Below are 27,500 nucleotides of genomic sequence, written 5' to 3' on the forward strand. Positions count from 1 at the left end.
CACTGCATCTCACAGGAGATTCAGATGTGTGTAGTAGAGAGCCAGGCCCTCAGCACCCAGCACAGTCAACTCTTATTCTTACTTTCATCATTATTCACTGCAAGTATACTTTAAAGCAAGAAATCACTACAGATACAGTTAAAATTGATTCTGGAGAAGGAGTCGGGCAGTGGAGATGGAAGGAGCAGAAGACAGCTGCTCACCTAAGAGGTAATCATTGCAGGAGGCAGCAGGTGGTTTACTTCACCGGCCTACAGACCTCGCCCTCTCTCCTTCCATTTGTAGGAAGCACTAGTTATGGGCTGGAGCATTTTATTAAAAAGGCCCAGTGAGAGTAGAAACCAGTCCAGTGTCTGGTTTTAAGGCAACAAGTGGAATTCAGGTGTTAATTAGATGGTGTCAGACAAACGCAAAGCTGTACAAAGCAGGGCCTACCTGCTTTTCACTGCAAAACAGCTAGATCAGCAGGTCCCATAAGGAGGTGGACATTCTACCAAGGTACTCCTGCTAGCACCACTGAGAACTTGGGCCATCTTACTGCTGTGCCTGTGAGATTCCACATACCCACCTGCCCTGTGGGTATGTGGAATCCCTGTGTTGTGCAGTACAGCCCAGCAAAAACTACATCAGAAGCTCTTGGGACAGATACATCTTACCTGCTGGGCCCCATACCTGCCTGAGGTTTTATTGGCCTGACTCCTAAGCCACACGGGTCCATAAGCCCTGGGTAAATGGAGAAACCAGGCTCCTCCTCTGCGGTGGTGGTAAGCACAATCCTTACTATAGAAAGATTTCTGACCATAAGGAACACAAAGATGGTAGCACCATGCCCTCCCCACTACTCCAGAGATACCACTGTCAGAATTCTCAGCTCCCACAATGTCACAAACGTGACACCATGAGGAGGTCCTTCCTGGAGATGGTCTCTTGGGACTGACCAAGATCCTGTCAGCATCCATGACATTGACATACCACCGTAAATCAAGGGGCAAGAGGACCCCCCCACCCTGTTCTGTCCAGCACAGCTTTTTTAGGAGTCCAATAAAGGCTGAGAGAGACTAAGTCACTCACTCAGAATCACACAACTGGGAAACCGGGAAGCCTGCTGTGCAGGGAGCCTGTGTTCCCCATCACTACACTGCAGAACCGGATGGGGGAGACACAGTCCTTTGTCCTGAAGGATCGCCACGGTTTCTCTGGGGAACTTGTGGAGCTTTCCCCCTTCAGGGAAAGGGGACAAAGCAGGTATCCTAACACTCAAAGAAGTCTGATTAACCACTCCAGCCTGCTCTCAGGTGTTTACGTTGGGGCTAGAACATTAAAGGGGACACAGCACCCCCAGAGGCGGCTCGGGGTCAGTGTGACTGGGAGCAAGCCAAAAGGGAACAGCTGATGCCGAGGAGACTGCCCCAGGTCTAGCAGTCTCCTGCATGCAACAACTTTGCATATACTGCTAACTTTGGAGCAACGGTCAGGGCTTGGCTGCATTAAAGGAACCAAAGAGTTCCTTACTTCATGGGGCTGATGCGGTCATGCCCCATTTTACAGATGGAAAAACCACAAAGGGCTCTGCCAGTAACAGTAGTTAGCAGGATACAGGCCTCCTCATACCAGATATCAGGTGAAACATTCCAAAAGTGATCTCATTAAGCCCTCTCAGCAGTCTCATGAAACAGGTTCTATAATCAAACCCATTTCATCAATAAGGAAACAGACCAGAACCCAGACCACCTACATTGAGACCCACAACTACCATGTGATACCTACAGTCTCCCCAACCCCACAGTGGCATCTCAGAAAGAGGCCAGGGCTCCATACCAGCTGTATTCTGCATTCCCCCCCACTCACACTCCCCCCAAAAGATTAACATTCTCGATTTTCATCAGACTCAAAGCCTCAGCAGGTTCTAGGCAGAGTCAGCTGGGCCAGAGGTCAAGGACGTGCTTTCCCTAGCTCACTACTCCTCTACTAACAGAGGAGGAGGGAGGCCGGACTGCCTGACCCAAGGCGGCCAGTGCCATCTAAATGCAATGATGTGGGATCCCTGGGTGGCGCAGCAGTTTAGCGCCTGCCTTTGGCCCAGGGCGCGATCCTGGAGACCCGGGATCGAATCCCACGTCGGGCTCCCGGTGCATGGAGCCTGCTTCTCCCTCTGCCTGTGTCTCTGCCTCTCTCTCTCTCTCTCTCTCTCTCTCTCTCTCTCTCTGTGTGTGTGTGTGTGACTATCATAAATAAATTAAAAAATTAAAATAAATAAATAAATAAATAAATAAATACATGCAATGATGTTCCCACGTGCTAGAGGCAGGAGAAGGAATACTCCCTTACTTGACTAGAGCTCGTTCCTATCACCTGCAACCAACAGAGTCCTACCCCAGAAGCCACATCCTGGAACCTACAGTGAGCTGGCACTGGAGTCAGTAGCCAGCAGGCTGGGAGACTCATGGGACGAGAAGAGGATGGAAGCAAAGATGAGAGATGAGACCGGTAACAAGTAAGGATTCCAGGTCCTTGGCTGGTTCAGCTGCTAAGCAGCCAGGTCCTTGAGGTATTTCATGGCCACTCGGCATCTCAGGTGTCCCATCTATCAAATGAGCTGTTTAGACAAGCTGGTCCTCTAGACTCCTAGCTCTGCAATGCCAAGCTTCTTCGGAAACAGCAGAGGGACCTTTCCAGTTTCTGACTCCTGCAAGCTAATCTAGAGCATCAGACATCCCCATCATCTGCTCCTTCCCTGCCGGCTAGCTGCATTTGGCTGGACGGCCCCAGGCAACCAGCATAAATGTGACCGGGACCTGTCTAAAGCACCAGGCCTGCTACGGCCCCGAGGGTGGCCACACCGACATCTGCTGCAATTGGCCTCACGCACAGTGGAGTGGTGGGGTTAAGTGACGCAAGGAAGATTAATTGCACGTGAAATACCCATAAATAATTAAGACATCAGCTGCACAGCTTCCTTCCGCCCTCAGGCTGTGATATCCTATGTGTGGCCAATTCTCAGACAGATTCACACACATAATCTGCAATTAATTAGAAGCACACAGCTACGGAGGACATAGGCCAATCTCACACCAGACGGAGTCAAGCGGTTATCTGCTGTCCTGCTCTACACTTTGACACGTGGAGGTCGGGTCTGTGTCACCAGTCCCAGCTCCACTACTTCCCTCCCATGCAGCCGTGGGTATGTCACATGCCCAGACTGTTTCCCTACCTCCAAAGTAAAGCGATTTGATGGGAGAGAGGACAGGGAAGTGCTCTGTAAACAAAAAAAAAAAGGGGGGGAGGCTAATGGCTAAATAGCCACCCACAAGCTGCCACCTCAGTCATGGATGGCAGGGAGGACAGGCACAATGATGCTCCCAAGTCTTACTGTTAAGGCAGGGGAGGCCCAAACAGGTAGAGTGACAAGAGTCACTCAGAACACAAGAGGCCAACAAGCAATGGCAAGCATTGGAGTCTCCGGACACCCAGCATACCACGTTGTCCCTGAGTACGGTTTTTCCACTGCTGCTGCTGTGTGCAGTGAAGCAGTCCTCCAGCACCCTGGGGACTCAGAGAGGGGGCCATCTCGAACATGAGGCAGAAAATCTGGGTGGGAGGAAGAAGAAAGCAGGTACAGACCTAGGAAGGAGGTGGGAGGTACAGAGACCAAGCTGCCCCTGGGGCCGGTGACAGAGACTCCTGAGCTAAGAGCAGAAGGACTTTCAGGACTAGCCAGACTGAAGGAAGAGAGCAACTGGATACTGAACAGTCAGTGGCCTCGAACATTCGTGAAGGGAGGGCTCTTTCACCCCTAGTTCACCTTTACACCCTCTTCTGCAGGAAGCCTTCGGGACTCTAGAAGATGAAGCCAATACTTCACCTTGGGGCAGCCTGAGGACCACCACCCCCCTCCACTGGCTCAAGGGGGAGAACTGTAGGAGCAGGAGCAAGCCTATCCTCCCTGAATGTCCAGACTAGCACAGCGCCTGACAGCTTTCCTTAAGGCTGGAGGGGACTATATGGCTCAGTCCTGGCCAGCAAGATAGAAAACCAAGCCTACTAAGTGGACTAGGGCGGAGGACCTTTTATTTTCCTAGTAAGAAATAGCAGGAGCTACCCTTTCTCCCTTGTTTCCTGCTTGAAAATGGGTATGGTATCTAGAACAGCAGCAACCAGCTTGCAAACACGAGGCGGCAAACAGTAGGATGGAAACACACAACTGAAGAAGTTTAGGGAAGCTTCCGTGTCTCAGTGGTTATAAATAATCCTGCAGTCAACACAGGGGTGCATGTGTCTTTTCCAATTAAGGTCTTTATTTTCTGTGTAAACACTTAGTAGCATAGAGGATCAAGTGGTATTTAAGTTTTTTGAAGAACCCCCTCCCCAAACTGTTTTCCATGGTGCTGTACCAATTTGCAGGTAGAATTTAAGAAACAAGAAAGACAGAAACAGACTCTCACGGAAAGCTGGTGGTTGCCAAAGAGGTGGGGGGTAAACAGAGGATTAGGATAACAATTATCTCAAGATGGTTGAATGTTATACACCTGAAACTAACAGAATATTCTAGTGCAGTTCAAAAGTAAGGAAGTTGGGGAAGAAAGAACCCAAATCAGAGGCACGGAGCACCTGAACCATGCCAGCAACTACCCACCTCCCAACCGGTTCTAGGAAGGAAAGAGGTTTACTTAAACCACAGTGAAAAGGGCTCTCAAGTGCTTGCAGCTGAGAACGCTCCTCCCTGCATGCCCCCCCCCTCGCACCCAGCACCCCAGCTGAACACAGGCCCTCTCGGCTGCTGAAGCCATCTCTGGAAGCAGCCCCACACAGAGCCCACAAATCCCGCTCAGAACCAAGTTAGTGGTGCTCCCTCTGGGCCTTCCAGGTGCCCTGTTAAGAAGGGGATCGCATGACCCAGGCCACAGGCTGGCCTCGGGGATTAAGTGAGACAAAATACTCAGTAGGATGGGACGGAGGACATTGTCATTGAGACAGTGGGAGAAAACTTGATGGTCCAATGAGTTTAGGTCAGTTACTGGCTGTTTTACCTCAGGCGATCGATTTAACCTCTCAACCCATTTCCTCACCTGTAAAACAGCAAGACCCATATTCCCCTCCTGCAGCCATTATGGGAATTAAAGGAGATTATTGGAGAACACCAGGTGGTAGTAAGAGCTGAAAGAGGCCAATCCTAACACCTATTCATGCTCCCCCCCAACCCCCCAAGGGCAAAATCACCCCACATTAAATCTTCTAAAGGAGAAGAGACCACCACCTTCCTTAGATGCGGCCAAATATGGGCAGCTAAGTGTCTTTTGGCTCCCTTCCCAGACAGGAGCAGAAAGAAGGAAAAAAAGCAACTGGAAGAAACAAACAGGCGGGGAAAACCTCCTCCTGGCAGAAACAGTCCCCCCAAACTCGGCAGAGGATTTTGTACCTAAGATAAAAGGCAACCCCAGAGAATGCTCTCCCTTCTTTCATGCTGAATCCCCATTCCCAAGACCTAAGAACCCAAAGAGGAAGGCCTTCCCACTCTCAGATGGTGCAGCCGGCCCTGGGATCCCGGCCCCCGAGGCCTAGCAGAAAGAGAGCATGAGGACCACGGCCCCCATCACCTATTTCCTCCAAAGGCTGAAGGACTCCTCCTGGCCGCAGTTCCCTTCCATCTGAACCCGCAGTCTGGGCGTTCTTCCCATCAGGTGCTACAAATGCTAACCCCATCCCTTACTCACAGTGATTCCTGCAGGGGAATGCCACACCACCAAGAAAACCCGCAGAAGAGACCAGGGTGCACCATAACAGCCAACGGAGCACTCAGGCTGCAGACCAGAAGAGCCACGATCTCCCGGCTTAAGAATGCATGAGGACGGGACCAGATGTTGTGGGTGACCCACAAGCATGAGGCGGCACGCTCACTAACCCCAGCTGCACCACACCCAGGGGCAGGGGATGCTGCCCCAACGCACATACCCAGGCCCTGCAGCTGGCCCAAGGTCATATGGTGAGCACAACACAGAACTGAGCTGCACCCGGAGCCCCAATCCAGGCTTCTTCCAAGCACCCCTCGAAATTTGGATAAAACCCCCTGTTAAAAGAAAGGTGTTGGGAGGTAGGGGGGCATCCATGGAAAAGGAAGGCACCAGGCAAGCACATACTCTGTGTGACTAAGGAACTGCCTGAAGGTCAGTGTGGCTGCTAAGTGACAGGCACAGGACAGGGGACAAAAGGGCCGGGTTTTACAGGCCTCGGTAGGAATCTGACTTTTGCCCCAAGTACATAAAAGGCCCCTGCAGGATTCAGAGGGGAAGCGAGCCAACGCATGAGGGTCTGGATGCACACGTCCTACCTGCCCAGAGAAACCACCACCTTGTAAAGAGGATAAGGGTGCAGTGGTCTGTCTTTCTAGGAGTCCTCGTGCTCAGCCCATTTTACTAAAACCCTGGGCCTCTAGAGAAAACGCCACCTCGTGTTAATCGTCTGCTTCCTAGGCCACCAGCCTGTCTTAAAGGGGCTGGAACCACAGGCTCTAGAGAGGTGGCTGACGGGTCTGCCAGGCAGCACAGTAGTGGCCTCCAGACACCTTGGCCTCCTCAGAAGCAACAGCGGTCAGCTCGGGCTGCATGTTTTTTAAAGTCTGGGCCATAGGCATGCTGGGAGCTCCTAAGCCTTCTGGAAACCAGGGGTGTGTCAAGCAGCCCAACCTCTCACATGAAATGCCCTCCTGTCCCAGTCGCTGGGCCTGGCAGGCAGGTGCTAATACTGAACGCTGCCTTTGTATTAATCCTGGCCCACAGTCTGGAGCACCTGTGCAAAGCCCACTCATCTAGAGAAATCTGTGCCAAGTTTCACCTGAGCAGCTGAAAAATTAGTCCTTAATGAAATTAATGCTCGACACTAAGATGGGCAACAAGAGACATGAGATGGGGCGCTGGCTGCTGGACCCTATAAGGGCTGAGACTGAGCACAAGTGACCAGTAGCACTGCCACCTCTATCCTGCCACAGGACCTGCTGGGGGGGACAGGCCTCCAAGCAGGGAGGTGGGAAGAGGGTCACCTGACACCTACTGTGTTGCAGACACTTGAGCCTGAGGCTCTGACAACCTCCCACCCAGCTCAGCACTTGAGGCAGATTCTGGCTTTTAGGGCGGCGGCAGTCCGTCATCCTCAAAGCGCCTGAAACTTTACACTGACGGTGAAGAAACCAAACAGCTGGGATTGCTCCCATTTCAGAAATGAAGAAACAAGGCTGAAGAGGTTAAAGCCTGGGCCCTGTAAGAATGTTTGTGTCACTCCCAGGAACCTCCTAGTGTCTGTAGTGCTGGGCTTCTCCGCTAGAAAACAGGACAGCTTCCTAACTGCTGTGTCCTCGCTGTGCTCTGGCTGACGGCAGCTCCTGGGTATGGGCATGCACACCTGCACATAGACGGTTAAGGCCGGTGTAGCAGTGAGGCCACCAAGAGACTGTGAGGACACCTTGGCACGGTGGATGGAGCAGAGGCTTCGGGTTGAGCCTGGGTTCATGTCCTCATGCCAGTAATCACCAGCTGGGTCAATGAATAGCAAACTGAACCTCCCTGGGCATAGGAATAATACCACCCACCTCACAGGGTTGCTGGGGGGAATTGAAGTAAAGCTAAACTCGCATGCTCCTGCCAGCATAGTGACATAGTAGGTCCCCAACAAGCTTGGACACCTCTTATTCCTCTCCTGAAAGAAGGGACAACATGATACTTCCAAGACCCCCAAAGGGTTGAGGGGTTGGAGCCAGAACTAACAGCCAAGTGCTTCTAGCACACCTGCCGCCTTAATCTCCCATGGTCAAGTCCAGCCCAGTCATCTTTACTGATGGAAGCCACTAACCAAGCGTCCCTGTGGTTTGGCATGGCATCTCCCTTGAAAAGGGCATCAGCACTGGCATCCCAGCCCCAAGAGCCAAGTGGTATTCTCCTCAAGCCTCAGCCTGACCCCTTCCTCATTTTCATCAGTGCTTCAAAGAGTGTCAGATACAGTCAGTAAAAGTCAACTTTCCCTGCCACCAAGATCCTAAGGATGGTCCAGGAAGATCCTGGTCTTCCAATGCCAAGCCCATCTGCCACCTGGGCCAGAGTGCCACAATTATCCTCTTTGGGACAACAAATAGCCAATGATTAATCAATAGGAAAAATCTCTATGGTTCAACATTTCCCTTTTTCCTGTCATTTTCTAACAATTTCTAATACATTTCTACATCTCCTCCAGGGGCCATCAATCAATCCTTGGTCTTAAAAAATATCCATGGCAGAAGTCCTCCCATACCTTCTCGGTACCAAGTGCTATCACTGCACCCAAGCTCTTTCATCTTTCTGCGCCTCCGTTCCTTCATTACTAAGATGGATGAAAGAACAGCTTCCTATGGAGTCACAGTGAGGACGCATGAGGGTGACAGTCAAGGCCCAGCAGAGGCCTGGCACACAGTAAGCGGTGAGCACATCAGCACCTGATGGTGGCCTTGATTCTGCTGTGCTCACTCGACCAACACTACTAATCACTCACGAGGTGCCAGACACAGTACGAGGTGTTGGGGACACGCAGATGAATGAGAGCAGAGACACGATCCCTGATCCTGGCCCCTCGCCCTCAAAGAGTGTGCAGACTTGGCCCAGAGGCTGACAGGCAAGCAGTGAAGTGGGGAGCGGCATGATGGAGAGAACAGAGAGGAGACGTTACCAATCCTGTAGGGTGGGAGGGCCATTAAGTGCTTCCTTAGAGGGAAATGCTTGCACAAAGGCTGGAAGGATGAGTAGCTGGCCCCCCAAATTTGGATAAGGCCCCCTGTTGAGAGAGAAAACTGCTTCTGTTAAGGAATCGGACTTGCACCTGCCAGGGGGCCAGGCAGGAAGCACACGTGAGCAGAGTTGGCAGGTGGGACTAGGAGGGACTGCTATTAGGCAGCCAGTAGCCACCACTGGCTACAGCTGAACGCTATGCAAAAATACCTAGTGGTCACAAGATGTTCTGATTTTTCCACTGAGGTTAAGTGGTTTGGTTTGTTGTTGGTTTTTTTTTTTTTTTAACATGAAAATCACCCAATGCTTAAATGTTGGCAACTAATTAAAAAGCTATTTTCAACACTGTGCAGCCCCAAATGAAACCCCTCTGTGGATGGCCAGTTTGAAACCCATAGGCATAAGCAGGGGCAGGAAGTTAAGGAACCTCACAGTAAACAAGCAAACCACCAGCTGTTTATATTTCAAGATCAAGGAATGGCAGGATGAAGCTCAATCTTGGGCAGGGACCCATGGCTCGTGCAGTCCTGGACTGGATCCTAGGGGGTGGGCAACTAGTAAACACCATTTGCATGGTAGCTACACAAATCCACATGGGTGATAGCTTTTCTCAGTGCTACACACACACACACCAATGCATATAAAAACGGGTGAAATCACGTAAGGCCTGTAGAGCATCGCTTCTCTGGTTTTTACAACATACTCTGGTTCTGTAAGATGGTACCACTAGGGGAAAGAGGGAGGAAGGGTACATGGAAATCTATTTTTTTCACCATTTCTTGTGTAAATTCTTTCAAAACAAAAAGTTTAATGCTAAAAAAAACAAAAGCTCCACGGTCAGATTGACCATGTGATCTTCCACCAGGAGTGGGCACCAACTGTCCCAAATCCCATTTTCTTCTTCTGTAACTGGCCACATGACCACTCAGAATGACCACATCCCTCACCTTCTCTTTCAGTTAGATATGGCCACAGGATGCATGTGAGCCGAAGTGAGGGGAGTAGGAAGCCACTCTGGGAGTGTGAGGCCATGTCTCCTTTCTGGCAGAAAGGTCAATGTCATGGGCATGTGGAACAAGGGCAACATCTGAGAGATGATGGCGTAGCCACACAAGGGAAGAACCAGGTCCCAAGCTATTATGGGGGAAGAGAAAATTCCACCTTGTTTAAACCAGCGTCACCACAGGTCTTTGTTAGCCAGAGTGACTTCCTGCCTAATACGCTACCATATGCATTTCTTGATGAAGCAACCAGTGCATTAGCAAGGTGGCTCCTCAGTGCCATCCCATAGCCCCCACGAGCTGGGGATGAGCAAAGGAAATTTACAGAAACCAAACTTCTCAGGTCCCTGGTGAAAGCATTGCGTATTAAACTGTGACAAGCTTGCTTCACTGTCTCTCCCTCCTCCACAATGTGATTTAGATGGAGACGTACTCCCTGCCCCTCTAGAGGAGCCATCTTAGTGAAGATGGATGGTGGAGGGCCGCCTCTGGAAAGCAATCACTCCTTATCTCCTCCCACGCTAGACCAAGCAGCACACCCACTGAGGAGCTCTCTATTAAATATGGTTGGGGTCCCTTGGTTCCAGCTTCTCAACTCAATCACCTGAACTTAATATCCACACAGAACTCTGCAAAACTCTCCTCTCCAGAGTGATCTCTCCACTTCAGGGACAGTGACTCATCTGTGTGACAGGACCATATTGATGAATCTGAAGGCTTCTGGGAGGAGAGAGAAGGGACAGGAATCCCCAGACAGACAACCCTTGTCATCAGTTTTTGAGTTTTCCATGGCTCACGTGTTACCTGGAAAAAAAAGAAATCTGCTGCTCTAAGTTATCAGTGTGACTCAGAAGAGAAAAAATTCTACTGTAGACTAAAGGGTCAAACTTCATTAAAGATAAGCTGGTGGATAATTTCCCCCAAAATAGTCTTTTTAAATCAAATTCTTAGAGCAGTCTGGCTTCGTATGTGAGTTAACTGTGGCCCTGACTGTGGAAAATCCTGCACATTGTGTTGTTCCTAACACTCTTGGGGAGTGAGGCTGACTTCCCCGAACCCTCAACCTCCCCCCCTGCAGTGATCAGCCAGGAAACTGGCAAAAAGAAGCACTGTTCGGACGCGAGTGGGTCTGAGTTCAGAGCCAACGCATCCCACCTGCAGGAGCTGGGCCTCACCACATCCCCAGCAGATACCCAGATGCAGCTGAAGGCGAGTCTCTGGCACTCTTCCCGGTTTCTTTTCCTCACATACTTTGCTGTTTGGACCGATCTCTAGAAGGCAGAGAACGCTCTGAATACAGTATCCAGCAATACAGACAAGGGTCAGCAACTATTTTTAACAAAGACTGGCACAGAAAAATGCAGATTTCCAGGACTCGCGGTGATCAGTGAGGCAATCTTATTTTGACTACAGCACATGACAGTGACGGCCTCCACCCAAAGCTAATCCTGGAGCCATCCTGAGAGAAGCCACGCCACCAGGTAAACGTGGTGGTGAGAACTTTTTAGAAAGAACTTGCCCCAGAGAATTCTAGCCAGGGCGATGTCTGCGTCTGGTTTCCCTTGAAAAGATTCTCCTGGCGTCCAAGTGCCCACACGCCCCAAACCACACCTAGATTTTCCAAACAGGGCACCTAACGGTCAGATGGTCCGAGACCACATCGTAGGCACAGTTCAAGGAAACACATTCTGCTTTTTTGCAGCCTCATCCTGAACAACTGTCTTAGATGTGGGTTTCCGATTCCGGGAAAGGAAAGGAAAGAGGCTGCTGGTTTTTTCAAATATAGTTCATCTTTTTTATCAGTGAATTTCGGAAGGGCCCCAATCACACAGGCCTCTGGGGATAAACCAATAAAGTAATGATCACGAGAACACCATGGAGAGATGATAAATGGAATCAAGGACACGTTAAGAAGACACTTTCCTTTCTCGTTATTATGAAGGAGCAGCTGTGACTAACCAAAGTTGCCAATACAGAATGATTAAAATTAATCAGGGGGTCAATAAACTGTGGTGGTTGGCGGAACACAACAGGAGGGAAATGAAGGCTCGGAAGGCAACATGAACCAGAAAGCTACCTTAGGGCAACTGGATTTAGAGGAGGAAAAACAACAACAACAACAACAAAAAGAGCCTTGAGGATGAAGAGCAGAAAAGGCTGCTGCTTCCTCAGCCCAGTAAGGTGCTCCCCTTTCTCCAGGAAGCTAATTGATCTTTCCTAAAAATGCTGAATCAAGAAATGAGGTCAAAGAAGAGGCCTGAGCTGCAGAAGGCACAGCTCAAAGATTAAGAGGCACATGATCAGTCCTGAGAGGGACGGGACTCCAGGTGGGCAGAGGTGGGCCAGGGTTTTCAATCTAGAGCGAAAACAGCATTGATCATATGAATTTCAAAAGAGACCATAGGTCATCCTCTTAAACGGAGAGCCCAGAGCCTCCTCCAGTGGCTGGCTCTGCTGCCAGGACGCTGATCAGTTGTTCTCCTTTGCCCCCCAGCCCGCGCACTGCCAACTCTCCACCCAGTGGCCAGCATGGCCCTCCACTGCTCCAGAGTCCCCAGTGGTTCCCATCCCACACAGAGTGACAGCTAAAGCCACCCCCACCCTCCCTACCCACTCTCCTGCTGCCCCAGCCACACTCAGCACCCTCCCACCCCAAGGCCTGTGCACGGCTGTCCCCTCTGCTGGGAACTCTTCCTCCACAAAGCTCACAGCTCCCTTCCTCATGGCATCAGGCCTCTCCTCAAGAGGCCCCTCGTCAGAAGGGCCTTCGCAGACAGCAGGCCACAGCAGCCCCTCCAGAGTAGCTGACTCTCCATCTGTGCTCGTGTTCTGCTTCATTTTCCTTCAGAAGACGAAGCATCCCCTGATACATTTATTTGTGTGTGTGGTCTCTGAAATTCTCCAACAAAACGTAAGCTCTTGGTTTCCTGCTATCCCCCTAGAGCAGTGGTTTTTACCTGAGGGGGGGTTGCCCACCCCACAGAACATCTGGCACCGTCTGGAGACATTTCTGACTGTCAGAACTGGAGAGGAGGTGCTTCTGGCATCGAGTGGGAGAGGCCAGGGATGTGGATAAATGCCCGACGGTGCACAGGACGGCCCCCATGGCAGAGAATGGGCCAACCCAAATGCTAATAGTGCAGAGGTTGAGGGAACCTGCCCCAGAGCCCAGGGCAGTGCCTGACATATAGTAGGGCCCCTGTATTTGTTGAATGAATGCCCAGCCAGAGGGACCCCTGTCAAGCACTCACTACCTGTGTGAGGGTCATCGAGCAGTTTCATCACCAGGACCCAGCTCTTGCTCACCAATAAGACAGGATGATAACACACAGGGCTGGCAGAGCTGCTGGGAAGACGGGCGGGGGGGGGAGGGGACACATGGAACACGCTTAGAGCAGAGCCTGGCGCCTAGAATACACTGAGTGCGCACTTCCTCTTGCTGCATCCCTGCGGCCCAGCCTTCATGTCCCTAAAGCACTCCGGAGTAACGGCTTTGCATCCAGGAGTGTCCGCTCGGAACCCCTAGCAGAACCAGCCACGTACGAGGGTCTTCGGTCACAGGGAGGCACGGACACATCTGGGCATTCTGCTTTCTCCCTCGGTAGGCATTCCCCGAATCGGAAGGGCACAGAACGTTGGCGCCATTCTCCCAAACCCCCGTGGAAGTGGGGGAACAAGAGGGCAGTCGGTGGCTGGCAGAACCCAGCTCCCTTCCCCAAGCCAGCAGGGCTCCACCTGTGCTGGACGCAGCTGAGGGAACCCAGAGGCAAGGGGAGACCCACGCAAGACAGGCTACAGCTGTTCCTGTGCCCTAAGGCCTCCTCATTTCCCCTAAGCTCTGGATTCTTGGCTAACTGAATTGGAAAACTCAGCAGGAGAGTGTGTCCATACCGGGAGGGAGAGAGCTCAAAACCCACCTGGGCCACAGCACTCCCCCCCACCCCACGACCATGCCCCCCACAAACACCCAGCCTGTGTGCAGCAGCAGAGGGGAGGTACCGACTCAGGGGTCACCACTGCTGAGCTACAGCCTGCCACCTGATGCCCCCGGGGCTGCACCTGACCTCCCTGCTAGATTTGTGGCCCACTTCTGTAGCTGCTTCCCGTTTCCCTGCTTCAGGGAGAACAGGAGATGTGCGTTTGGAGATGGATCAGGGAAAATGAAGGCCGGCTACCAGTGAAAGGAGTCATGGATTCCACACTCAGCCAGTCAGCTGACTCAGGCACCATTCCTTACGTGCTCTATTTTATCAGAGGTTGCTGGCAAATCTGTCATGGAGAGATCACTGATCCCATTTTGCAGGAGAGAAAACAGAGCCTCAGGAGAGTCACCTACCCACAACCATATACCTAAAAACAGCCTGAATTCTAAGTCTCTTCTCAAGTGAGGTGCTCTGGGTGGGAGAGACGCCACCAGGTCTCTCACTGTCCATCTCTACGGGGAAGAAGTGCCCCCAACTTCCCACTCCGAGTTCTCTGCCCTCATGACTGCTCCCCGGAGGAACGGGTGACATCCCACTCTGGAGCCCAGGAGGAGGAACTGTGCATGCCCAGCCCAACCCCTGTGGGTTCCCTCTCTTGGGGCCCACGGGCTGCTCACCCACCCATGGGGTACACTCAGGACCTGCCCCTGGGGGGACCTCGCCTGACTAATGAACTCAGGGCTGACATTTTTTCATCTTTGCCAGCTCACAGCTTTAAAGCGATTTTCCAGGCAGCATTATTGATTACAAGACTGCTACTGTTTTAGAGGCACCACCTAAACTAAGCCCTAAAGATGAATAAGCGCTCTGCAGGCCACAAGGAGGGCGGAGGGGGGCACAGCTGGGGGCGGGGGAGGTGGTTCAAGCAGAAGGACCAGAAGGGACAATAAGCTGACGGTGCAGGGGCCGAGGCAGCCTAGAGCTGCTGAAAAGCAACCTGACAGCCTGTCAGAGGACGAGTGCAGATCTCGTGCCAGCCCTGTCAGTCTGGCAGCTGTTGTCCTTCCGGAGGCTGAACTCCACAAAGGTTCGGGTCCCGAGGCTGGGGGGCAGCTAAAGTGGCTGGGACGAGGGGGATAGGCAAACTCTTTACTGAGATCCATGAGTATCTTCTGGGCTTTTTCCATGCAGACGTATTCACACAGAGAATACAGATTTTAATAGTTACCTTGAGAGTTAGTACTTAAGATCCAGGAGAGGAGGGGGAAGAGGTGCAGGTAAAGGAAGAAACGCCAGAACCGAAACACAAGCACCCCTCCCCTTCACTGATCAGGCCCTCTCACAGGTGGGTGCTGCTCACCCCTTTTTAGGACGGGAGCCCCTGGGGCATCCTCTGGACCTCACTGCTCCAGTGACCCACCACCTCCACGGGATGTCCGGCCCAGCCAGCTACCTCCACCCCGAATTCAAACCTGGTAATTGCCCCCTTGACACAACTCTACAAACTGAGCTGCCCCAGCTCTTCTGATGGCACATTTCGAACAGAGCTGATATTTCAAGCAAGTCTGACGGGTGCTTCCCCCTGAGCAAGAAGTCTGCTCTGGATCAGCTCTGAATTACAACAAACTGTTACATAAGCCGCTGCAAGGCCTAGCCAAGAGCCCACTAAAGAGCTCAAGACCAAAAATTATTCCTGGCTGGGGGATCAATGAGCACCCACCCCAGAATGTCTGTCAACAAATATGGAGACTGCATTGTTAAGGGGGCCGGCAAGAACTCAACTGACCTGAGACTAGACGGATGTAATCCCCAAAGGGGGGGGGGGGGGGGGAGTCATATTTGGCTCAGAAGCACCAGGAATCCAGACAGGATCCTGAAACCCGGAGAGTTCACGGTAGTTCATCCATAGTAGCCCATGGTTACAAAGGTCAAGGGAAAGCTTCCCAGGGGAGTGACCCCAGACTAAAGCAGGAGGTCGCCCTGAGACACTCCTGGCAATGCCCTGGGGGACAGGCCAGCTAAAACACAGCCTTCCTGGGCTATGCACACACAGTGAGTCCCACAGGCTGGACCATCACACTTCCTCTGGAAGAGCCCCTCCAGGCCCGCAGCATGTCTGGCAGCGTTCAGCAGGGCTCAGAGGTGGGGCTCCTGGGCTCCTCATTCAGGAACCTTTGCACACAGCTGCCCCCTCCGTGGAGTGCCCCCCCTCCTCATCAAGGCTGCCCCAACCCCCACACACACACCGGCCCCCTCAGCCATTTCCCCTCCTCTGTCCTCCTGGACAGCAGCCCCCAACCCTCAGCAGCAGCAAGGAAACAGCCATCTCTGTCAGGCAGCTGGAGGCCTCTCTGGTTCCATGTCGGGGGAAGCTGGACAGCCTGATCTCAAGCTCCAGTTACAATTTCCTGCTCCGGTGCACCTGGGTGGCTCAGTGGTTGAGCGTCTGCCTTTGGCTTAGAGCGTGATCCCAGGGTCCTGGGGTCGAGTCCTGCAGCAGGCTCCCCACAAAGAGCCTGCTTCTCCCTCTGCCTGTGTCTCTGCCTCTCTCTGTGTGTCTCTCATGAATAAACAAATAAAATCTTAAAAAAAAAAAAAAAAAAAAAAGGATCTCCTGCTCGGCGGGGGACTCCTTCCAGGTCAGGGTAAGGAAAGAACATGATGGCGGTCACTCAGTGCCCATAAGCAACAAAGAATACATCCGCCCTGCATGACCCAACTGCCTTCCTTTGCCCCATGCAACCATTCTTCTCTTATTTCTGGGTCTTCTCATCATGGTTACTTCCAAGAGATTCTGAACTTCAGGTGGGCAGGGACCATGTAACAAGAACTCACACATGCCAGATGTATTGGCATAAGCACTTTATGTTAAGTTCTTCAGTCCTCACAACAACACAGGGTGCTGCTACTCTTATAACCTGCATTTTCAGGATGGGGAAACTGAGGCACAGAGTTCCTGAGTAGAACTGGATCTCCTTCACCTTTGACTCCCCGGCACCTAGAATAGCACCCAGCATGTGAGAGATGCTCAGTAAATGTCTGTGGACTGAATAAACAAATCAGTAAAGAACTGAAGCATGTCTGAATTCCATCTGGAACATTCTAACTACCAAGACAATGACTGAAAGTCTAGTAGATAACACTCAGTGGGACATTTCCCCTTTATTTTTTTTTAAAGATTGTATTTATTTATTTGAGGGAGAGGAAGAGAGAGCACGAGCGCAAGAGCAGGGGGAGGGAAAAGCAAACTCCTCACTGAGCAAGGAGCCCAATACGGGGGATCATGACCTGAGCAGAAAGCAGATGCCTAAACAACTAAGCCACCCAGGCACCCCGAGAAGTTTCGTCTTTAAAGAAACTTGCCTAACTAGAGGACCTGTGTTGGCCATTATCAACTAGAGTCACTCCCTGGACTCAAGGGGGTAGGGGGCTTAGAGTAGAGGCAGTGCAGCGGCCTGCTGGCCCACCCTGCCCGCCAAGCAACCAGCCGGCCGTGGGACCTCGCCTCCTCCTCTAAACCATTACTAGAGCATCTTCAAGCTGCAGAAAGTTTGGAACCGTGTTGCCAGGCAATGAGCCAGACCTCCTCACTAGTACTGAGACTCCCTTCCAATAATAGCTAGGACAAAAAAGGACCCGGTCAACAAGGCCTATTGACAACCAAGGATGTTTCTCTTGTCCTCTGCCCTGGCTCAATATCAAAAGTGAGGAGAAATCAAAAGGAAACAGTCATGGTGATTATCCGGGCTTACTTCTATTATCTATCACTCCTCACCCAACCCCCAACCCCACAAGAAAGGAAAAAGGTGGCAATGACTAGGACTGCAATGATGAACAAACCTCCACGGATAATTAATTCCATCTTGTGGAAAGCGATGACAAAGCAGAAATATTTTCTAATTAGCTTTTATTCCACCTTTACCTCCTCAGAAAGCCATCAGCAACAATACAACCGCAGTTACACTCGCGGCAAATACGATGTTCTGTGCATGCTCAATGTTCCTCAACTAGAAAAGACCGTCGCTGCCACTGCCATCACCACCCCACCTCACAGTTAAAATAGGGCACAAGCGCTGGACATCAAAATTGAGTCCGCAACACCCCCCAGCTGCAGGAGGAAAGCTTGGGCGAGCAAGACAGAGAAAGGGCCGGAGCGCCACCTGGTGGCCGCAGGGCTGCCCTCCGCAGCCCGCAGGAAGAAAGGCTGAGCCGCCTGCCTGCAACTTCCCGCTCCCAAATGACCATATAGTCAAACAAAGATTTCAGTTCAGGAGTAGAAACTCTTTTTTTTTTTTTTTTTACTGAGGGAGTGAAGGAATGTACAGCCGACGTGAATACCAATAAGTATCAACTGAAGGAATTCTCAATGAGTTGAGCCCCAAGGAGCTACACATGCTGAATGCGAAAGTCTCTACAGCTATCAGATCCAGCTGTGATTTATGCTGGTACATGCCACAGGTGTTTATGCTTATGCATCTACAGCCCCCCTAAATTATCTTCACTGCAATGATGGGACGAAGCAGCTCCCAAAGACAGGCCCAAGAACAAAGGCTCTATGGGATGTATCATTTTGTTTGGGTCCATTTGAGGTTCCTGTTTCTCTGGAGTCTCATTCCCTGAGCACGCAAGTGATTATAAAACAAGAAAAAGGTCTAAAACAAAACACGGTTCCTGGAGAATAGTCCCAGTGCCTCCCCCTCCTACTGTGGACTTTCTCATCCTCTGCACTACTGACAACTGCTGGATCATCCTCTGCTGTGGGGCGGTCCTGTGCACCGTAGGGTGTTAGCAGTGTCCCAGGCCACTACCCCACAAATGCCACAGCATCCCCATCCCGCTGTGCCACCCAAAATGTCTCCAGGTGTCACCCACTGACCTCTGGGGGCTGGAAGCACCCCTAATTGAGAACCACTGTCCTGACTATCGCTTCCATTACAACCACATGGAGTACACAAGGCACCTGGGTGGCTCAGTCGGTTAAGTATCTGCCTTCAGCTCAGGTCATGATCCTGAGCTCCAAATCGGGCTCTTTGCTGAGCAGAGAGCCTGCTTCTCCCACTCCTTCTGTCCCCATCCCATCCCTCTACTCATGCTCACTTGTGCATTCTCTCTCTCAAATGAATAAATAAAATCTTAAAAAAAAAAAAAAGTATACATGTTAATCTCCTTTTAACTAGGAGGAAAAATTAAGGAGTAAAAGCCAGGTAAAGGGAACCACAGTGACCTGTGCGGCAGGGATGGTGTCAGTAAAACAGGAATTGGGTCTATTTGCAGCTCAATAAATATCATCCTGAAGGATGATTAGCCGGCAGTGTACCCTTCGAGGATCTTAATAATAGCACATATAATATGCCAGGCACTCTCCAGAGTATGTTTTTCCAATTTTTCTTACCGAGGTATGATTTGCATAAAGTATCTTCAGTATTTCTCACATATTAATTCATTACAAAAAGTACTAGGCTATATGCAACTCCTCACAACCCTATTAGGTGAATACTACTATTCATCCCATTTTACAGGTGAGAATATTGAAGCACAGACAGGCTAAATAACTTGCCTGGGCTCCCACTGCTCATCTGTGGAAGAACACGGTTAGGAACATAGCAAGTCTACCTGGTAGTGACTTCAGAGCAAAATGTACTGGTTCATCCTTCAGAGCAAGGATGAACAGCACCTGACCTACTGGGGGGGCTACACACACTATGTGCAATTATCGCAAACTGAGCAGCTACGTGGTCCTTTTTTCCAAGGTCTGGAAACCTCTGAGGGAGAATGGTGAAAGCAAAGGAATTCCCCCCAGGGAAAATCCACATATGAGCACAAACACACCAAAAGAATTTTGCACACAATCACGAGGGCTTCCACAGTCTCTGAAACCATCCCTGCACTTCCAGCTAAGCACCAGACACAAGACACTCTAGGCTCCATGCTAGACACTGCATATACCTCGTGAAGAATCCTGGAAGCAGGTAATATTTCACTTCCTTTCGGGGGGAAGGCAAAAGCATTTGCCCAGAGTCACAGAGCTCTTGAACAGTGGTACTTTGGCCGGCCTGACCCCCAGTGTTCTTTCCACTCCAAAAGGCTGCCTTCTCAACTCAATTCATCTGCAACCACTTGGGCCAGAATGCTATGGAAATATAAAGGATGCATAAAGGCTTTATACATCTAATCCTCCAGCAGCCCTGGTGAGGAAACTCGGCAGGGACAGTGTAAAGGAGGGCTGCTTGCCACTCAGAATTAAAACCTGAAGGTGACATTTGTCTTTCCCAAAGGTTAATTCGCCTTTCCCAACTCTGTAAGACAGCGTCTCCTGCGAGCAGTCCACAGGCGTCTGGGCACTCACACAAACACCACCCTGCCTCTCTCCAAACGGCCGTGCCTCCTACATCGGCCAACACTTGGCCTGGAAAACAAGTTACAGGCCAAATGTCAACGCCAGCAGGTTTGCATTTACCAGCTTCCCTAGCAACCAAAGGTCATTCAAGGTCAGCCCAACAGTCAAGACATGTGCAAAGGAGACAGCACAGGGAGAATGAAGAGGCCTGTGATGGCAGAGCAACAAGCCGGAGCCAGCAAGACACCAGAAACACCCAGACTTCCACGACTTGGCTCCTTCATGGTCATAAAGGAGAATGCAGGGATCATAAGTCCTCTCCCAGAACAGATGGTTAGAAGTGCAAGGAATCCTGGAGTGCAGGCTCCTCCACTTTAAAGCTGGGGAAACTGAGGCACAGAGTGGCTGAGGGACCCACTGCTATCAGAGCCGGTTTGAGCACCAACTTTTTCTGATCCCCAAGCTAGTGCTCCTTCTGCAAGCACCAGCGGCCTCCTGCCCCATGCGGGACGGGTGGAAAATCACTCACTCCCCCCAACCCCGTGTAACCCACACTCCTGGGCTTGTGCTGCAGACCAAGCTGGAGACCCACCAGTGACCCGGGAACTGACCCTCGGGTCATTCCTGCAGAGCACTTGGATGTTTTCAGGCTTGTTAGAACTTGCATCAACATCAGTTCATTCCTTCACCCCCTAAACTAAGGTTTCTTGAGTCACAACGCCACGGCAGGAGGCCTTGAGGTGCTGGGGTTCAGGCAGTGAAGGAGCAGGCAAAGCACCTGTGTTCAGGGAGCTCACAGACCGGTGGGGACACAGCAACAGTATGCCCAGGTCAGGAGGGCTTCGAAAACCTGGGATCAGCAGCCGTGGAGGGAGAGAGTGGGCGGTGCAGGCGAGCTCTCTGGACGAGTGGTCAGGGGAGGGAAGAACTCGCCAGCAGATCTGCTATCAGAAGTGACTGGCCAAGAGCACCTGGAAAGACCAGGATGGAAATGTCAGGGGCCAGGCTCCGCAGTCCTAGGGGTTTGGGCTCTAACTAGGGTTTGGAGCTTGAACCCCTGGGGCTACTGAATGAGCTCCAAACTGACCCCCCAGGGGATTTCGAGAAGTCATTTCAGAAAGAACCAACATCCCTAAGACAATGCCGCCACCTGACACCTAAATACCAGGAGAGGACACAACAGTGACTCGTCCTCAGTCTCGGCCTGGTCCCCCCGCCACTCCCCGAGCATTGCTGGGCAAGGACCGAACTCTGAGGAACTCAGAACAGCAGCGCTCAGCGCTCAGCACATGTGGAAGCTTACAGGCACTCGCCAGGGCTCCCATCCCGCGTGAGGCCCACTTCAGCACTCAGGCCTCCCGAGAATGCGTTCATCTCTCAGAACGGCCCTGAGATGCCAGCGTCAGTCTCTTCACTTCACATATGAGGAAAGAGAGTTTGGGGGTGGGGGGGAAGAGAAGAAAGAGAAAGGGAAATCTCCCCAGGAAGCACTGGGGCTGGGCCGGACCCCAGGATGGTGGCTCCAGGTCGCCAGCATCCCTCTAGCCCCCCGCGCTCTTGCAGCACTTAGCGTGCTCCAGCATTAAGGGTGTCAGTGCCCAGTACTCAGGACATTGACTGGGGGCCGCTGGAAGCTTCAAACAGTGAGGACACCCTCGTCAACGCAGGAGGTCCCACCCAGGGAAGGCCTTCAAGGACCCTGAGCAAGCAAGGGCAATCAGGGACCCCCGGCTCCTGACGATGCTTCAGGTAGCAGACGCGCTGCACAACTGCCATTTGCAAGAGCAAGTGAGAAGGGTTGCATGATTCGGCTTGAGACCCCCCCTACCGGCTTCCCACTGCCCTAGGGATGAAATCTGACTGAGAGGGATGCCTGGGTGGCTCAGAGGTTAAGTGTCTGCCTTTGGCCCAGGGCCTGATCCTGGAGTCCTGAGATCGAGTCCCACATCGGGCTCCCTGCATGGAGCCTCCTTCTCTCTCTGCCTATGTCTCTGCCTCTCTCTCTGTGTGTCTCTCATGAATAAATAAATAAAATATTTAAACAAATAAAATAAAATAAAATAAAATCCGACTGAGAGCACCCTCGGCTCAGCTCACCCCTCTGCCCAGCCCCACTGCCACCGTCACCACCCACCACCAAAACTACACAGTCCCCCTCACCCCGAAGGCCTCAGCTCCGCAGCTACCTGAGCCCGACTGCGCTCAATAGCACCACCTAAAACAGCCCCCCTGTGCTCACCCTCCTAGCACTTGAGACACACGGGAAGTTCATGAGTCTGTTCATGTCATGGCCGTCTGTCCTCCCCTCTGTCCTGGCAAGTCCTCAGGGCGGCCTTTGCCTTCTGGCTCCCTGATATACAGGCTAATAAGCAGGAGCACAGGGAGGTGGGGGTCCTGCCGGCCTGTCCCCTTGGCCTCCTCCCCAAGCCACGTGGCCAGTGCCAGGAACGGCAAATAGCACTCTGGGCCCCCATTCCCATTTCAGCTCCACATCAGGCAGAAGGGCCAATGGGAGGACCAGAGACCACAAAATAAAGAAAGGATCACACAAACAACGCGTGCAGTGGGGCAGGGGTCACAAATGTCAGACAAAGGCCTGGAGGGGGACTGCCCCTCCAGGGAACGCATGGCCACCCAGCCTCTAAGGGCCAGTTCTCCAGCTCTGAAAATGGCAGATGCATTAAACGTCAGCAATTACGGTCGGTGGAGGGGGAAAGAAACTAGCAGCTGTCCCCACTGGCAACATGTTCACTCCAAACACAAAATGGCTACTGATAACAAACCCACAAACACGGGACTCACCTTTGGCTCACCCGCCCCATAGTCCAAGAATTTACCACAAAGAAACACACAGCAGACAAAAATAATTTACTCCAAGCCTGGCACTTCTCGGTTTGTTTTTTTTACAATGAGTGAAGAGACTCAGTGCAAAAGCAAAAATCACAAACAAACAAACCCGGCTGGTGTGCCCTCCTCCCCTGGCTCAAATAATCTAAATTGGAATATTACACAGTCATTCAGCAGCATGACCTGGAAGATGTAGAGAGGAAAATGCTAGAAAATAATGCTAAGAAAGCAGAATGCAAATAAGCAGATTGGTCATAGCTGCTATTTACTGACACTCAGCTCTGACCCACATACTCTTCTAGGCAAATGATGGGTGTTTGTGGCATCCCTATGTTTGGATATGGAAACAGGCCTTGAGAGGTTCAAGACCACCCAGGGCAGGGGGACCTGGGAAACAAGGCAGCCTGGCCTCAGGGCGAGCCCTCCTGGGTGGGACAACACATCACCCACCAAAACAACAGGTGAACTGCTGTCGTCAGGCCCTGCACACCCCAAACACACTCACCTGCCGGAAAGGGAAGTGCCTGGAGGCAGAAGTAGGAGTGTTCTGATGTGCTCCAACCGTCTTTACCACTTCGCTAAATAATTAATTTTTGCTAACAGGCTCTGTGGGTTCTTAAGTACCAAAGGGCCTCGTAGGAAAAGCAGGAATGTGGGCCTGGCCACACGGTCCTCTCTTGGGCACCTCATAACAAGAATATACACCCAAAAAGTCCAGGATAAAAACCCTTTGCCACTTCAGAGGCATCCAGAAGGGGAAGGCTGCTTGGCAGGGACTTGTCAGTCATCCCCAATCACTGAGGATGAAGTGCACCACTGTGCCGAGGCAGCCACCGATATCCATGATTACATGAAGCCAGGGAAGCCACTTGGCAGGATGTGAGAGAATGTTCCCTGCATCACAGAGAAGAGTTGGGGATCCTCTGCCAGGCTCCTCAGGGTCTTTGAGAGTCAAGCATCTCCTGAGTAGAATCCCCTGTGCTTCACGTGCTGGGATGGAATTCTTAATCTGGACAGCTCTCAGGACACTATTCTTGGGACTCCCTGGGACTGAATGAGTCCTCCCCACCCCAGCCAAAATTCCTATGTGAAGCCCTAACCTCCAGTGGGACCGTATTTGGAGGTAGGACCTTTAAGAAGGTAATTAAGGTTAAATGAGGTCCTACGGGTGGGGCCCTAAGTCAGTAGGGCTGGGGTCCTTATAAGCAGAGGAAGAGACACCAGGAATGCAGAGGCAGCCAGAAAAGGCCATCTGCAAGCCAAGGGCAGCGGCCTCACCAGGGACCAACACTGTGGTCACCTGGACCCCCAGCCTCCTAAACTGCAAAAAAGATCTGCTGTTTGGGCCACTCAGCCTGTGGTACTTTGTCAAGGCCACCCCAGCTGATGCCCCAGGCACCCAGACAGGCTCGCTCTTCTTATTTTTCTCGGATGTCACAGTGGCACAGGCAGGATGAGGGGGACACATATCAAAACCACCTTCTACCCAAAATTTCTAAAGAATCCTGAGCTCTCATCCAGAACATATACAAGTGTGTGTGTCCAGAAGGCTCACTAAAATTTGCAGCCACTTCAGCAAACAGGGAGCCACCACCCTCTGCCCCAAAAGCACAGCATCACGCCCCAACACACAAAGGACATCGATATAAAGTATCAAGAGTCAGGATCCCTGAGTGGCTCAGCTGCTGAGCATCCGCCTTCAACTCAGGGTGTGATCATGGAGTCCCGGGATGGGGTCCCACATCGGGCTCCTTCCACGGAGAGCCTGCTTCTCCCTCTGACTATGTCTCTGCCTCTCTCTCTTTCTCTCTCTGTGCCTCTCATGGATAAATTAAAAAAATCTTTTAAAAAAATTAAAAAATAAAGTATCAAGAGTCAAGCTGTGGGTGTGATGACACATCTGCTCAGAGATTCAAGTTATACCGTGCATAGGTCCCTACTTGCCAAAGATACCAAATAAGAAAACTAGATTGACATTTTTGGAAGATCGTAGAAGACAAGAAAAAGAACCAAAATCTCAGCCATCGGCATGATAACAGATGACCGTGGTGTCAACACACAAGTAGGGCCGGCTGCTTCCTCTGGCAGAAAGTGGCCCGGGGAGACCCACAGAGGTGCCGACAAAGCAGACTGTGGTCACCTGTCAGGAAGGGACCTCACCCCAGGAAGCAGGGAACTGCCTGGAAGCATAATGCCGGGTACCCGCTGGGGCGCACGAAGATGCCTGTGCTCTGACAAGTGGCAAGACCTGGTGTTCATGCCCACAATCTCAAGGTTGCTGTTCTTTCCAAGACAAACGTAAGGCAGGCACCAGTGTTCTCTGAGACACACCTCAGAGCCGGAATAAAGCCTCAGCCCTCTATACAAGATGTAACCCACGCGGAGAGAGAGCTTTGCAGATGCAGAAAGACAAGGAGTAAAGGAGCAGAGACTCAGACAAGAGGCCGTCTGTCCCTTCTCACCCCCTCTGGTTTCTTCCAGGACAAAGACATCCCCACCACCCTCCTGCTGCTGCTCACTCACTGGCCTCTCCTCACAACAATGGGAAGGGGTCCCAGACAGAAGCTGGGCCAGGCAGTGACATCCAGGCCGACTTAACATCGGTTCCTTTCCAGTGTCTTTATTTTCAGTTACCTGCTATTTCAGGCAACTAACAGCGGTTCTGCACTCACTGTACTCATGCAAAGCTCCCTTCTTAAGTAAAGGCATTCAGGTTTTCTTAAGTGCACCAATTTAAAAAGAAAAAAATTACAGGGTTAAGTACTGGTATGGCAGTAAATAAATAACTGAGCTTTGAGAGCCAGCGACTTCAGGGTTCTCCTGCCCCGTGTACAGACCTACAGGTATCCACTTGGCTGACTCCACCTAAGGAGCACCATAATGAACTGCACACTTTCATTACACAGAGTAAGACTGGTCCTTCCCACGGTGCCTCCCTTACAGAGTCTGCCCATTTCCTCCTTCATCCCCAACTCAGGAGAATGCCAGCTGTCTCCCAAACTCTGTTTTTCCTCCCCTATCAATGAACACCCTAATAGGGCAGTGGGGTCACTGCCTCCCTAGCAGCCAGCAGAGACTGTGGGACTGATGTTGGCAGGGCCAATGGGATACTGAGTGTGCCTTCTAGGAGAGGGCCTTAGAGCTGCGGCAGGGGGTCACCTGTTTAGTACCACGGGCCCACTCTACAGCCTGGTGAAGCCCCTGGGCCTCTTCTCAGAAACATAGTTTAAGATACATAAGACACACAAGACTACAAAGGAAACTGAATATATTGAAAGTGAATTATCAAAATGTAAAAAAAAAAAAGTGACCTAATGCATAAAATTATTTAATATTACATTAAAAGCTGTTTTCCAGCAGAAACAACATTCTGAGATTTTTCTCATGTTGGGGTTCTCGAGGGTGCCTGTGGACTTCCATCAGTGACAAAGTCACCCATTTTGCTGACACTGCTGTGGTTTCTAGGGTTTGCTGCTACTTTCATAATTGAGGGAAATGTAAATTTCAGGCAGAGAAACCAGTTGCAGAGAAAAAAGTTGTAATTTCTTACCCTCTGCAAGTTCAGACTCTGAATCCTACCTATGGAAATGGAAAACATCTCTCCTTTACTCCCTCCCCCTTCTGCTGCCTGGGAGGAGAATGGGATGGCTTGAGCTAAAACAGCCGTTTTGGGCCATGAGGCAAAATGGAAGGAGTCCCAGTCTCTGAAGAACATGGAGCCACATACCAGCCTCAGCCTGTCTGCTCTGGAAAAAGAGATGAACTTCTACCTCTGAAGGTACAGTTAGTTTATTCTTTATTATATAAAGCCACATGAACCTAATCTCTAATACTTTTTCTCAGTAGAAAGGTCAGAAACTATCTGAACCTAATCTTCAACAACCTTCATGCTTCGAGAGAGACACTCTTCCTTGCTTCCAAAAATGATTCCTCCAGGGCTAAAGGAAATCCAACTAGCACAGTTCCTCTGTAGCTGACGACCTTACAGGAGGCAAGTCCCTAAACCTTGAACAACAGAAGTTTCCCTCTAACTCAGTGCTGTTCCATCTCGGCAGCGTGTCCTTTACAGCGTGCACACGTCCAAGCACCACGTTATTCACCACAGCTCAGGAAGCTTAGAACCGCACACACACTTCAATTCCATGACCAGGTACACACATGCCTGGTTTTACCCCACATTTCGTGAAGTCCACAGTGCAACAGCAAGCACAAAGCCACTCCACTGATATGCAGCCCCAAAAGTCACCCAGTATGGGTGGAGGACATGCAGAAAGTACTTACTAATTGTCATCGACTCTGGCACGGAGGCAGAAGGTAACAGGCTGCTCAGAGGGCTTCCCTGGCTGGGAGGACTGGCTTCGACACTGGGAGAAGGCAGACAGAAGGAAGTTAGACTCGGCCACTGGAAATACACAACCTCATCATTCAAAAAACTAGCAGGTGCTGAGTGTACTCAGGTGTACCCACCAGAAGCCGGGGAGGCAGCCCTTCAAAATCACAGGCAACCCTCATCATATGCAGATTGCAGATTCCCTATTCACAAATTTGCCTTCTCACTGAGGTTATTTGTGTCCTCGAAATCAATACCTAGTATTTTTCTAACACAATCAGCAAACATGGCACCCAGGGTGGCTCAGTGGTTGAGCGT

At 51.3% G+C, this 27,500-nt stretch overlaps 1 protein-coding gene across 9 annotated transcripts in view; it reads right to left on the reverse strand.

The window, feature by feature from the left end:
* Window positions 1-27,500, reverse strand: part of SNX29 (sorting nexin 29) — a 528,683-nt gene that overhangs the window by 412,963 nt on the left and 88,220 nt on the right. For all 9 annotated transcript variants that reach the window (XM_038540328.1, XM_038540324.1, XM_038540323.1 and 6 more), the window contains exon 11: window positions 27,134-27,216. In XM_038540328.1, the coding sequence (XP_038396256.1) occupies window positions 27,134-27,216 (83 nt within the window). The remainder of the gene's footprint in view (window positions 1-27,133; window positions 27,217-27,500) is intronic.

Source organism: Canis lupus, chromosome 6, assembly GCF_011100685.1.
Source record: "Canis lupus familiaris isolate Mischka breed German Shepherd chromosome 6, alternate assembly UU_Cfam_GSD_1.0, whole genome shotgun sequence".
In the NCBI taxonomy this organism is placed as follows: Eukaryota; Metazoa; Chordata; class Mammalia; order Carnivora; family Canidae; genus Canis; species Canis lupus.